Source organism: Phyllobates terribilis, unplaced genomic scaffold (assembly GCF_046119375.1).
Source record: "Phyllobates terribilis strain yellow unplaced genomic scaffold, ASM4611937v1 Scaffold_3__8_contigs__length_932513732, whole genome shotgun sequence".
Classification (NCBI taxonomy): domain Eukaryota; kingdom Metazoa; phylum Chordata; class Amphibia; order Anura; family Dendrobatidae; genus Phyllobates; species Phyllobates terribilis.
In genome coordinates, this window is record NW_027362763.1 from 700,177,630 (window position 1) to 700,192,728 (window position 15,099).

The following is a 15,099-nucleotide window of genomic DNA, read 5'->3' on the forward strand; positions in this document are numbered from 1 at the left end:
GAGCGTGGGGCGGAGCGTGGGGCAGAGCTTCGGATCTCGCACGCTTTCGGCGTCCACGCCCCTCTTCTTCCCGCGCGGCGTCCCGAAGATGGCGTCCGAAGGCGGGAAGCAGCTGTGGATGGCGGGAAGAAGGCAGAAGACGGCGGGAAACGGTCCAAGATGGAGTCCGATGGTGGGAAACGGCTCCGGACGGCGGGAAACTTCACCACAGGTAAGTATAAAAGTCTCTTTTTCAGGCACGCAGTACCCGGTGGTTGCGGGCATGAAATCCTGCCGACTACGCCAAAGTTGACGCGCCCCCTGGGCCAGTGCTGTGCAGGGGAATACCCGGAGCCAGATCGCTGGGGGTTGTAGTCTCAGTGTGGCGGTGACCCGGTCCGTGACCGGGGCGGTCAAACCAGTGGCAGTCTATTGGTATTGTAATTGTCTGACTACGCCACCCGTGGATTGCGGTCAGTGGGGACCTCCACTGCGCTGCAGACCGCTCAAGCTGATGTTATATGCGCAGCCAAGAATGGTATGACTCAGGGCAGCTAATGTGGATGATGGGAGTGATGGTGTGAGCGTCCCAGTAGTAATGGTGCTGGTGCAGCGATGAAACACAGAGATGTGTGGTGCAGTTCAGGGTCTTTACTGATGGTATAAAGCAGACCCTCCCGGGAGTACTGGTTAGCAGTAGGGGCCTGGTCAGTCTGTGAGCAAGCAGGATCTCCCCTGGCCAGGTGGAGCTGTAGGCCTCCCCGACTATCTGCACTCTTTCCTGGCTACCTTGCTCTATGCGGGTAGAAGTAGCCCACGTCCCTGAGTATACCGTGTGGTGCTCACCCGTATGGCCGGTGACTTGGGGCCTTCCGTTAGCCTCCGCTTCACAATGGCGGTGCTGGTCCCTTGCTTGTGACCGTGCCTTTGGGTTTCTAAGGCCAGAGGACATGGAATCCCCTGCCGGTTGGATTCTGCTGCTGGACCTGGATGTCCCCACAACCTCGGACTCCGTGTCCGGGTTAGGGTCTTCAGCCAAGGCGAGCTATCTAGCTTCCAGCCTCTGGCACTCACTCCTGCTCCTACAGAGCTCCTGTTGTCACTTTCCCTGTGTCTGCTGTCCTCCAGACCTGACTGCGTCTCTGTCTGGGACTTCACTGACTAATCCCGCCCCAGACCCAGTTTATAAGGGCAGATTCCTCCCCTCCCAGGTCTGGGTGGGCCATGTTGCATGCTTAGGGCTCCAGACCAGAGAAACCTCCCACTTGCTCTCAGACATAATATCTCTATTACTGTGGTAACCAGACCCCTGGGGTGCCACACTTATAATTTAAAAAATGACCATTTTTTTGTTCTTTATTAAAATGAAAAGGTTGAAAACTCTGCTGTGCATAATAATTTGGAACATGCATTTTGAGTGCAGTTTGAGTTTTTTATTTTTTTAAAAATATACTGTTATCATAGGCAGTTTGTACAAAAACCTTTCAATTGTACTCTAATAGTTATTTGACTGGAAAATTACAATGACTGCAATTCATATAGGTAATGTGGGAAAATCTGAGAAAATATTATTTGCATAATAATTTAGAACACAGTGTATATCATGGTGACTTCCAGGATCCTTAGCGTCATAGTGAAAGGATCAATGTTGATCTTCCTGCTGGTCCATAGCTACGAAGAAGCTAATGCCTAGATCCCTGGTAGTCTAAGGCGAGGAATTTACTGCTAGGATATCTAGTGGTATAGAGCACTGATGGGTTCAATGTCTGTCTTCCTGCTGGTCTAAGACTATCTTATTGCCTGAATCCCTGGTCATCTAGGGCAGAGAATAAGTGGTTCCTGTTAGGAAAACTGGTGGAATATGGCCAAGAAGTTGCTGCTAGGATACCTGATAGACTAGGGCACTAAAGACATCAAGGTCTATCTTTCTGCTAGTCTAGGTTTGTGAAGAGATTAATGTCTGGACCCTGGTGGTCTAGGGCAGGGAAGAAGATGGTCATAAACCCTGGTGGTTTATGACTGTGAAGTGATCAATGTTTAATTTGCTGCTGTTCTAGTGCTGGATCCACCTTAACCCCTGGTGGTGTAGGGTACAGAAGGGATTAATGTCTGGACCCTGGTGGTCTAGGGCTGGGAAAAAGAGGTTACTGTTAGGATACCTCATGGTTTATGGCTGTGAAGGGATCAATGTTTATCTTTCTGCTGGTCCAGGGCTAGATACGCCTTGATCCCTGGTGATCTAGGGCAGAGAAGGGATCAACGTCTATACCCAGCTGGTCAAGGGCTGAAAAGAAGAGGTTACTGTTAGGATTTGTGGTGGTCTATGGATGTGAAGAGATCAATATTGAAATGTTTAACTTCCAGCTTATGCAGGGCTGGATCCACGTTATCCCTGGTGGTCTAGGGCAGATAAGCAATTAATGTCTGGACTCTGGTGGTCAAGGGCAGAGAAGAAGAGCTTACTATTAGGGCATCTTGTGGTTTATGGCTGTGAAGGGATCAATGTTTATCTTCCTGTTAGTCCAGGGCTGGGTCCACCTTGATCCCTGGTGGTCTAGGGCAGAGAAGTGAGTAATGTCTGGACTCTGGTGGTCAAGGGCACAGAAGAAGAGATTACTATTAGGGCATCTTGTGGTTTATAGCTGTGAAGGGATCAATGTTTATCTTCCTGTTAGTCCAGGGCTGGATCCACCTTGATCCCTGGTGGTCTAGGGCAGAGAAGTGAGTAATGTCTGGACTCTGGTGGTCAAGGGCACAGAAGAAGAGGTTACTATTAGGGCATCTTGTGGTTTATAGCTGTGAAGGGATCAATGTTTATCTTCCTGTTAGTCCAGGGCTGGATCCACCTTGATCCCTGGTGGTCTAGGGCAGAGAAGTGAGTAATGTATGAATCCCTGGATGCCAAGGAATAAAGATTGGTGAATGTAAACCAAGAAAGTTTTGAAGCTGCTGATCAGGTAACACTAGGTTTTACTTAGTCTGAGGCTTTCATAGTACTATTCCATAGGTTATATGTTTCTGAAGAGGCATTAAATATTTGAAAGTTACCAAGTCCTTTATTTCAGGGGCCTTCAGGATTCCCGTGTTTGCAGCACAACATTTCTCCATTAGAAGTATATGATTAATTGAAATCTAAATTCTTTAAAACACGCTGTGGACACTCCGAATCGGAGAACACTTTTTAGTCTTTATGTTGCGTCTTTAAAGAACAATTGTACCTATCTCTTCACTAATTAAAGGTGGCAGCTGGACTGGCTCATTACTTCAGCTTAATGAGGCAGCCTCCATACCACCTTGCTAATCAGAATAAAGGATGGTACAAAACGTTCTTCAGAGAAAATATGAATCTTACTTTTCCAGTAAAGAATTAAACTCTGTTATCATTAGGCCAAGACACAAACTAGACTCATATACGAGCCTCTACTATGAATTTTTGGAAGGGTTAACAGCAAGTAACGAAGAGTAACTAAACTTTTATTTATTTTTATTAGAACTTTTTTCAGTATGGAAAGTTAAGAAACGTAAATCACTTTATTAGTGGATTTGTCATCATTCCTGTAAAATCATTACATTTAAGTGGCTTCCAAACCCCTTGCTTTTTGCCAGACTTTGCTGCCTTCCACTGCATTTATGCCAGAACATATTCATTTGGAGTACAGATGATGACAGTGACAGGCTCAGCTCAGCACTTGTGTGACTAACTCTGGGGATAGGCTGCTACAGGAGATTGTTCTGATAAGCAGAAAACTCAGATGGGGAGACAGGGGCTGACCAATCACTGCCATCATCTGTACTCCAACCATTACTATCATCTGTACTCCAACCACTGATATCATCTGTACTCCAACCACTGCCATCATCTGTACTCCAACCACTGCCATCATCTGTACTTAAACTATTGCCACCATCTGTACTCCAACCACTGCCATCATCTGTACTTGAACCATTGCCATCATCTGTATTCCAACCACTGCCATCATCTTTACTCCAACCATTACCATCGACTGTATTCCAACCACTGCCATCATCTGTACTTTAACCATTACCATCATCTGTACTCCAACCACTGCCATCATCTGTACTTCAACCACTGCTATCATCTGTACTCCAACCACTGCCATCACCTGTACTCCAACCTCTGCCATCATCTGTACTTCAACCATTGCCATTATCTGTACTCCAACCACAACCATCATCTGCACTCCAACCACTGCCATCAATTGTGCTCCAAACCTGATATCATCTCTACTCCAACCACTGTTATCATCTGTACTCCAACCGCTGCCATCACCTGTACTCCCGCCACTGCCATCATCTGTATTCTAACCACTGCCATCATCTGTTCTCCAACCACTTCCATCATCGGTACTCCAACCACTGCTATCATCCGTACTCCAAATTAGTATTTTCTTAATTTTCTTATACTGATGCAACTGAAAGTAGGCAGTAAAACTGGGGAAAAGAAGGGATTTGGAAGCCCTTGCAATTACAGGCAATTTTTTTTTACAGGAGTAAAGTCAAATCCCTCAATAAAGTGATTTACAAAGTTTCAGAACTTTCTATACATGGATGAAATTATTTAAAAAGTTCAGTTACTCTCTAAGTTTCATGTTTGTTCTTTGTATGACTATAGGTGCAGAACAGTTTGTCGGAAGAATGCAAGATTTCCGATTGTATCAGGAGACGCTTACAAACAGGTAAGTGGTCACATTATTTAGTTAAATGTTTTTATCACTGATCAGTTGTAGTAGCTATTCTGAGTCCTTAGCCACAAATATGTTGCTATAAATATGTGTTTCAATTACAATTTGTGTAGAATTATTAAGCAATTTGTATTTTTGATGATTCATTTTATTATTAAACATCTCCAGAGCTGTCAGTCAGTCCAAAAAGTTAATAAGCCTGAAACCTGAATATTTAAGAAACTAACAGTGCGGTTTTGTCTTTCTGCGGAGAATATCTGTGTGCACAGAATTACTGGGTAACTGAATGAAAAATGTAAATTTTCCATCTCAATTGTTTATTTTCATCTGTTGCAGTGATAATAAGAACCAAACAGCTCAAAATGTACAAAATACATTTCTGACATTTCCAAAAAAAAAATCTCAGCTCTTCTTCTCAGTAACAGCCATAAGCTTCATCCATGGAGTCTGTCAGTTTCTTAATCTGTTGACGATCAGAATTTTGGGCAGCACCAACCACAGCCCCCCAGAAACTGATCAGAAAGGTGATTATTCTTCATAAATCTCCTGTGTAAGAAGATCACAAAAGTTCTCAGTAGGGTCATTATTCTTTCACTTTTAAGGCCTTTCATGGCAGCCGAGCAGTGGAGACTTCAATGCTATGATGGAACCTTGCCCTGCAGAACAATCATGGTTTTCTTGAAAGATGCAGACTTTTTCTCGTACCACTGCTGGAAGAAAATGTCTTCTGAACACGAGCAGTCGGTTTGGGAGTCTATCTTCCATTTTGGAAGTCCATTTTCAGTCCATCTTCAACCCGAAAAGGTTCAACTAATAATCCTGGCCAATAACAGTATCCCACCTACACCCTGCTAGGCTCTGAGCAGAAGTGGAGGTCTGAGCCCGTAATTGATCCAGCCATGGGTCCATCCATCTGGTCCGTCAAGAGTCACTCTCGTCTCACCAGTACATAAAACCTTTGAGCAATGTGTCTTCCGATAATTCTTGGCCCAGTCTAGATGCTTCCACTTCTGTGTCTTGATCAGTGGTGGTCGGGCTCAACTACTTCACCTCGGCCGTACTTTTGAGCACTGAAAATATTGTACAGTCATATGAAAAAGTTTGGGCACCCCTATTAATCTTAAGCTTAATGTTTTATAAAAATTGGTGTTTTTGCAACAGCTATTTCAGTTTGATATATGTAATAACTGTTGGACACAGTAATGTTTCTGCCTTGAAATGAGGTTTATTGTACTAACAGAAAATGTGCAATCTGCATTCAAACAAAATTTGAAAGGTGCATAAGTATGGGCACCCTTATCATTTTCTTGTTTTAAATACTCCTACCTACTTTTTACTGACTTACTAAAGCACTTTTTTTGGTTTTGTAACCTCATGGAGCTTTGAACTTTATAGCCAGGTGTATGCAATCATGAGAAAAGCTACTTAAAGTGGCCACTTGCAAGTTGTTCTCCTGTTTGAATCTCCTCTGAAGAGTGGCATCATGTGCTCCTCAAAACAACTGTCAAATGATCTGAAAACAAAGATTATTCAACATAGTTGTTCAGGGGAAGCATACAAAAAGCTGTCTCAGAGATTTAACCTGTCAGTTTCCACTGTGAGGAACATAGTAAGGAAATGGAAGAACACAGGGACAGTTCTTGTTAAGGCCAGAAGTGGCAGGCCAAGAAAAACATCAGAAAGGCAGAGAAGAAGAATGGTGAGATCAGTCAAGGACAATCCTCAGACCACCTCCAGAGAGCTGCAGCATCAACTTGCTGCAGATGGTGTCACTGTGCATCGGTCAACTATACAAGGCACTTTGCACAAGGAGAAGCTGTATGGGAGAGTGATGCGAAAGAAGCCGTTTCTGCAAGCACGCCACAAACAAAGTTGGCTGAGGTATGCAAAAGCACATTTGGAGAAGCCAATTTCTTTTTGGAAGAAGGTCCTGTGGACTGATGAAATCAAGATTGAGTTATTTGGTCATACAAAAAGGCGTTATGCATGGTGGCAAAAAAACACAGCATTCCAAGAAAAACACTTGCTACCCACAGTAAAATTTGGTGGAGGTTCCATCATGCTTTGGGGCTGTGTGGTCAATGCCGGCACCGGGAATCTTGTTAAAGTTGAGGGACGCATGGATTCCACTCAGTATCAGCAGATTCTTGACAATAGTGTTCAAGAATCAGTGATAAATATGAAGTTACAAAGTGGATGGATCTTTCAGCAAGACAATGATCCAAAACACCGCTCAAAATCTACTCAGGCATTCATGCAGAGGAACAACTACAATGTTCTGGAATGGCCATCCCAGTCCCCAGACCTGAATATCATTGAACATCTGTGGGATCATTTGAAGAGGGCTGTCCATGCTCGGCGACCATCAAACTTAACTGAACTGGAATTGTTTTGTAAAGAGGAATGGTCAAAAATACCTTCATCCAGGATCCAGGAACTCATTAAAAGCTACAGGAAGCGACTAGAGGCTGTTATTTTTGCAAAAGGAGGATCTACTAACTATTAATGTCACTTTTCTGGTGAGGTGCCCATACTTATGCACCTGTCAAATTTTGTTTGAATGCAGATTGCACATTTTCTGTTAGTACAATGAACCTCATTTCAAGGCAGAAACATTACTGTATCCAACAGTTATTACATATATCAAACTGAAATAGCTGTTGCAAAAACACCAATTTTTATAGAACATTAAGCTTAAGATTAATAGGGGTGCCCAAACTTTTTCATATGACTGTACTTCTGGGTCTTACTCAGTGGTGGTTAAGTTTCGGCCTCCTCTCCTAGGCCATGTCTCTGAGCACTAAATACCTTGAACTTCTTGCCTTCAGGAAGGTTGCACTTCTGGAATATGACAGCACTGGAGGATAATGGCTCCTGGTCACTCTACATTTGATTCTTTTTGTATCTAGGTCAGATTCCTGTGAGCGGACAGGAGAAGTCCGTATTCAAAGATCAGCACAGGACACTAGGCATCCGATACAAACCCAGAACTGAACAGTTCGGGTTTGCTCATCTCCAATCATAAAGTCGTCGATACCAGATCTTAGCTTAACAAATAGCTTCAAAAATAATGATTCAATTATCTCCAAAAATGGGACTTGAAAGGGTTGTCACCCGGGGCCTCATTATATTAGCAGACAGCAAATAAAGTCTCTCACTTTTGAGTGCCCAGAATTATTGGGCTCCATGTACGAATTACTGATTTCAAGGCTAACCATGCAATAATTTATAAGCCATGCGGTGGTGGGACACGCACCAAATTCCCCCATAGATTACTGAGAATAGCTAGGAGGTCCCAGCAACATAACAATTCATAATAACGTAGCATATGCTCAAGAAACTTTTCTAAAAAAAACATGGATTGTCCAAAACACAGAACTATTTTGAGAGGATTTTAACTTTTAAGATAGAACTGGTTTGAAAGTGTTTTTGGAACTTCAAAATTGATGGCCCATCCTTAGGATAGGCCTTAAAATTAAAGGGCATCTTTCACTAGGTCAAATGTGAAACGTTTTTACACTTATTTTATTCCTGCTTCTCCCCTTAGTATTATCTTTAAAAAAAAATCTGAGTTATGGGCCTTTTACTTTAGAGCTAATTTTTATGTTTTTTTTGTAATGGGGCGAGGCTCACAGGATCCTCTTGGGCGGGTCTTCAGGCTGCTCTGCATTATTACTCTGCGAAGCAACGCCCCCTTTAAAAGACCAGAAAAAGTAGTAAGAAATAAATCTCTGCAACGGTATTGCAGATTTAGAAAAAAAATGGAGGAACAGAGGGAATAAAATAAGAGGAAAAACTGCCTACTTTGCAATAGGGTGTCATGGGTGTGTCAGAGGTGACAGACAGTTGCTCTGCAGTTGGTTGCAGGAGCTCTCTACGTTTGGCATTACAGACATCTTCTTAGATGAGAGGCTGTCTTTAGGACCCAGCAGCTACCTTTCTCTGGCTAATTAGCTCTCTGACCTGGGTGTATAAATACCTTGTGTGTTTGAGAGGGAGGTGACGGCAATATTCATTTCTACTTGTGAAGCTTAGCAAGAGCAGTATTTCGTCCACTCTGGAGCTTGAGGCCGTGTGCACATTTGGAGTCGTCTAAAACTAAGCAATTTCACTGTGTTTGTCTACCCTTGTTGTCTATTGAGTTTAGTGGAGATCGACTAGTGCTCATCTCCTCCCATCCCTAGCCTTAGCCATACGCCAGGGAAAGTCAGAGTGAGGCACGCATGTGGCGATTGCTGAAGAGGCAATATAGGGACGGTAGTTGAGACAGGGTGACACTAGACCAGACTAGGAGTTCTCCACTTTCCATTTTCATAGTGTCTGGGCTCCCCTTTCCCTCTTCCCTTTGTGTTGCTCTAAGTCTTTCCCACACCTGGAGAGACATTATAGCACGTTTTGTCAAGGGAAAAAAAATAAAACTGACATTTTGGGTTTTTTTTCTTTGTGTTTTTTTGGCCATGGACTTCTTTTTTCCTTTCTCCCTTGGTATGGGTTCAGTTGCAGAGCTCGCAAAGCAGTTCCGCCGTCTGTCTCTGGAGGTGAATGACCTCCGCTGTGAGGTTCAACAGCAGCATCAGCGGCTACAGGTCACCAATATGGGGGTCTCTGCAGGCAGGCCTGCCCAGCCTGAACCCAAGCTTGCCCTCCCGGACAGGTTTTCTGGAGGTAGAGACAAGTTTTTTGTATTTTAGGAGGCATGCAAATTGTATTTCAAACTCCATCCTTACTCCTCCGGTAATGAGGTGCAACAGGTTGGTATTGTGATTTTTCTATTGCAGGGAGATCCTCAGTCATAGGCGTTTTCGTTACCGCAGGACTCGGTTTGTCTCCAGTCTGTGGAGGAGTTTTTCAGCACTCTATGATGACCCTGACCAAGTCGCCTTAGCTGAGTCTAGGCTACGTCGACTTCAGCAGGGAAATCGGTCAGTGGGAACGTACAGTTTGGAATTCCGTAAATGGGTGACGGATTCCAAATGGAATGATTCAGCCCTTAGAAGTCAATTGTGTGAGGGGCTTACTGAAAGGTTAAAAGATGCATTGGCAGTATATGAAACGTCTCAGTCCTTGCAGGCTGCCATGTTGTTGGCCATGCGTCTTGATAGATGCCTTAGGGATAGACGGGTGAGACCACCTTCTCCGGGGCCTTCTTGCCGGGGTTGTGTACCTCTGTCAGGGGAGCGGTATGGGGTTGAGCCAGTACTGGGGGAGGTGGAGGAACCCATGCAGTTAGGGGGTGTCTCTACATCATACATCTCCCTAGAGATTCGCAAGAAAAAAGGCGTATGTTTTTTTTGTGGGAAAAAGGGACATTTTGTTGGGACCTGTCCTTCAATTCCCAAACATAAGGAGACTCGATTAACTCTTGGTAATCTGGAGTTGGATAAGCAAGGGGTGCATTTGTGGCCAAACTGCAGCTCCCGCTTTGTCCTGTCAGTAGAGGTGGTGCTAGAGAGCAAAACCGAGAAAATTTCTGTGTTTGTTGACAGTGGAGCCGGAGTCAGCATGGTTGATGCTGAGTTGGTGAAAACTCATGGTCTTGCTTGCTGTTCTTTAGCTGAACCTATTCCCATCTTTGCCATTGACTCGGCGCCACTTGCAGAGAAAGCATTTATTCAGATTGTACATAATGTGAGGCTGGGTACCCACGTAGCGTTTTTCAAGCGTTTATGCTGCGGAATTTCCGCAGCATAAACGCTTGTGAAACGCTAGGTAATCCGCACCCCATGGTCCCCAAGGGGATTCCGCATGTTCTATGCACATGCTGCGGATTTTTCCGCAGCGTTTATCCTGCGTACAAAAATCCGCAGCATGTCATTTAATTTTGCGGAAGCGCAGCGGAACTCCCGCCATTGACTTGCATTGAGACGCATAGAAACCGCGACTGTACATTTGTACAAGCGGCTTCTATGCGTCTCTATGTGCGGATGGTACCCAGTTCTGGAGGAGAGGAGAGTCTCATCCAGACCTGGGTACCATTGTACCTGTAAAAAAAGAATAAAATAACAAATAAAGTTTATACTCACCTTTCCGAAGGCTTCTCTCTGAATGGCGGCATCGCTTGAGGACCTGCGGTGACGTCACAGTCATGTGACCGCAGGCCCTTCACCGCTCTGTCTCGCGATATGCCGGCAGCCGGGAACCAGCCAGGAAGCAGCGCTGCAGCCACGCCGGGTAATCGGGGGTGAGTATAGCTTTATTTGTTTTAATTTTTACGGTTCACACTGTATAAATCCATGCTGTTTGCATGGATTTATACAGTGTGACCTAGTTGTCAAGCACTTTCCAAGTGATGCTATCGCCTGGAAAGCGCTTGTCAATCTGCATGCGGAAACGCATGTGAATCCGCATGTATTCCGCATGTATTCTGCAGGAAAAACGCATGCACAATCTGCATGCGTTTTTTCTGCCAGGGAGATGCAGAAATGCTGCAGAAATTTTCTGCTTCATTTCTGCATCGTGGGCACATAGCCTAAGGCTGTGTGCCCACGTAGCGTTTTTCAAGCGTATATGCTGCGGAATTTCCGCAGCGTAAACGCTTGAAAAACGCATGTATATCCGCACCCCATGGTCCCCAATGGCATTCCGCAATGTCAATGCCCATGCTGCGGATTTTTCCGCAGCGTATATGCTGCGGTCAAAAATCCGCAGCATGTTCATTAATTTTGCGGAAGCGCAGCGGAATCAGTGTGCGGATGGTACCCAAGTCTGGAGGAGAGGAGACTCTTATCCAGACCTGGGTACCAAAGAACCTGTAAAAAAAAGAATAAAATAAAGTTTATACTTATCTTCTGATGTTTTCCCTCCGTCGCGCTGTTGTCTGAAGGACCTGCCACGTCATTGAGTCATGTGACCCACCACATGACTCAATGACGTCACCGCAGGTCCTGCACACAACAGCGTGAGCCGCTCAAGCCTCCGGACGGGGCAGAGAATGCATCAGAAGGTGAGTATAAAGTTTATTTTTTTATTTTTTACCATTCTGAACAAGTTGTCAAGCACTTTTCCAAGTGATGCTTGGAGAAGTGCTTGATAACCCGCATGCGGAAATGCATGCAAAGACGCCTCACAAACGCTTCTACCTGGCGGGAAAACCGCATGTAATATCCGCATGCGATTTTCCCGCCAGGGAGAAGCGTAAAAAATATGCTTCAGGTCCGCAACGTGGGCACATAGCCTTAAACTGAGGATGGGGTCAGTTCATTCAGGGGCGGACACAGACTGTAGTGGGCCCCTGTGCAAGAAATTTTTGGGGCCCCCCCCTGCCCTTCATAAGGCAACAAAGTTATGTAAACATAACCCCCCCATGTGCATCTCTCACCCCCCCATGTGCATCTCTCACCCCCCCATGTGCATCTCTCACCCCCCCATGTGCATCTCTCATCCCCCCCATGTGCATCTCTCATCCCCCCCATGTGCATCTCTCACCCCCCCATGTGCATCTCTCACCCCCCCATGTGCATCTCTCACCCCCCCATGTGCATCTCTCACGCCCCCCCATGTGCATCTCTCACCCCCCCCCATGTGCATCTCTCATCCCCCCCATGTGCATCTCTCATCCCCCCCATGTGCATCTCTCATCCCCCCCATGTGCATCTCTCATCCCCCCATGTGCATCTCATCCCCCCATGTGCATCTCATCCCCCCCGTGCATCTCTGATTCCCCCCACTCCTAGTTAATTAATTGTATTTAAAAAAAATAAAACTTGTTATACTTACCCCCATGCGATCCCTGCAGAATCCTGGCGCTCGTCCACGTCGCTGCCACCAGGTTCTACTGACGTTCGGCCATGTGACGGCGCCACATACATAGCCAGCAGCTTTTGTTTTGGCCAAAAGATTTTTAAAGCCGCCACCACGATAAAGTAGACTCTTCTGGCCGGGCCCTACTCTAACCTATTAAAATTTTCTTAAAATATCCAATACTCTTTTTAGATATATTTTTATTTCGTTTTCTTTAAGGGAATGTATCATATACATTTTTTTTTTAAATGACCAATAATACCACATACAGGGAATACCGCCACACCATGACCAGACCACATATTACCACAACATAGTGACCGAATAATACCACACAGAAGGAAGAAAAACTGCCACACCATGACCAGACCACATATTACCACCACATTACTAATATTACCACCACATTACTAATATTACCATAAGTGTCATTATACACGGGAGCTCTATACATGGTATGTATAATTTAAGTGTCCAGGTAATCTAGTGATCACCAGTGACATTATACACAGGAGCTCTGTATATAGTGTCAGTGTACAGGTAATTCAGTGATCACCAGTGACATTATACACAGGAGCTCTGTATATAGTGTCAGTGTACAGGTAATACAGGGATCACCAGTAGTATTGAGCCACCCCCGTAGTGTTCGAGTTCGGTTCGTCGAACACCCGTGTGTTCGCCGAACTGTTCGTCGAACTGTTCGTCGAACACCTTCGAACACCGTTAAAACCAATGGCAGGCAAACAAAAACACATAGAAACACATATAAAACACCTTCAAAGGTGTCCAAAAGCTGACAAACTGATCAGAAGACACAACTAACACATGGAAAAGTGACAAGTACATATAGTCATGCGAAAAGAAAAGAGGTGGAGGAGTAAAAGGAGAGGGAGACACAAATATAGGCATGTCATGCCCTTCTAAAATCCAAAAAGTGAGAAGCCGACACGTTCAGTCCGCTCCTGCCCGTGCCACCTCCGTGTCGCCGGGTTTGTGCCAGAGCCGCGGTGAACCCTGACGGCCAGCCCCCCTCTCCCAATACTGGTGCCTGTCCGCTGGTGGGTCGAGCGAGCCCCCCTGTGGTGGAGGCAGCTCTAAGCTTTTTAATTTAAATTGTCTCTCTAATTTGAATGAATACACTTTAAATCCATTTACAAGGATCTATTGGAGGGCAAGTCTCATGCCAGCAGCCGCGGTAATTCCAGCTCCAGTAGCGTCCACTAAAGCTGCTGCAGTTAAAAAGCTTTTATAAGGATCGAGCTCGGCTGTCCACCGCAAGGCATCCTACTGCCAGTCCCAGCCCCTATGCCTTGGGGTGCCTCCTGATGCTCTTCACTGAGTATCCCATGGTCCCGAAGCATTTCCTTTGAAAAAATTAAGTGTCTAAACTACAGGTGGTGTAGCTTGCTTAACAGCCGGGATAATCCGCTGACTAGCAGACACTGCTACTAGGCACAAAGTATTTCCTGGGCTAGATGCAGTTAAAAATTTGTAATTAGATACTCTCGTTGGATGCTGAGAAAGCATTCCATAGAGTCTCCTGGCACGCCATATATGATTCTCTTAAAAAGCTTGGGGTAGGGGTCTAGGGGACCCTTTTATAGCCAAAATCATGGCCCTGTATCGCAATACGTCACCTAGGCTGAAGATAAATGGAACTGTAGCACCCTGAGGGCTCGGTTGCTACAGACGTATTGCACCTCACCCAGAGGTGTGATATCTCACTCTCAGGTAAGGATGGAGTGTGGATCAGGACCCGACACCTGCATGCATTACACCACATTGCCGTGGGGCAGGGCGACCAATATGCCCCTGAGATGGGCACGACAGTCCCTGTCCCTGGCTGGAGTGGGGGGAGGGAACACTGAGGAAGGGGAACCCTGTAGTGCAGGAGCAGGGAGGAAGCAGTTCCTGGGTGCATTGAGAAGGGAGTATAAAAGGTGGGCACCATCTTAGTTCAGTGCAGAGAAGTCTGAGCAGAAGTGGCAGGGAGCAGGGGCTATGCATGAGCTCTGCTCCGGAGGCGGGCCTAGTAACAGAGGCCCAGGCCTGGAAGAGGGAGAAGGAAGGAAGAGGAGCGGAGAAGGCTCCAGGAACGAGGAATGAAGGGATCCCAGGGGTGCGGACGGGCGAGTCGCCACCGCACGCCCGAATCCACCTGCGTGGAGGGGTCAGGCCAAAGGGGGAGACCGGTCCCCGAACTAGTGGAGGCAGGAAACGACCCTCAGCTAGAAACCGGAGGCTCTGACATTTTATGTGGCGCAGCCCCTCGCTACACCCGCTAGGAAGGCACCACATAGGGTCAGGGAAACTGGCGCCAAGTTTACCAAGAGGAGGCCCGAGGCAGCCGGACAGAAGTGTTGGTAAGAAAGGCCAGACAAAGGACACACAAAGGGGGTCCTGTGAAGTGCTCCAAAGTTATCTGGGAGTTGTCTGAGCCCCTCACCTGGTGAGCTGAGTACGACGTGGGCAGCCGTTACCTGCAGACGTGGTCTGGATAATAAGAACTGTGAGTAAAGGCCCTGGACTGCATCACTGACTCCGTGTCGTTACTGCTGCTGCCCTGCACCATCACCCCCATCCTCCGCATACACTGCCCTGAGGCTATACTCCTCCCGTGGGGAGTTATGCTACGCTCTGCTGCACCCACAACACCAGCCTCAGCGGTCTGCCTTGT

General features: G+C 46.0%; 1 protein-coding gene across 1 annotated transcript in view; it reads left to right on the plus strand.

The window, feature by feature from the left end:
* Positions 1 to 15,099, plus strand: part of USH2A (usherin) — a 461,796-nt gene that overhangs the window by 109,336 nt on the left and 337,361 nt on the right. Inside the window, exon 4 of the mRNA XM_073673580.1 lies at positions 4,613 to 4,676. Coding sequence (XP_073529681.1) covers positions 4,613 to 4,676 — 64 coding nt within the window. The remainder of the gene's footprint in view (positions 1 to 4,612; positions 4,677 to 15,099) is intronic.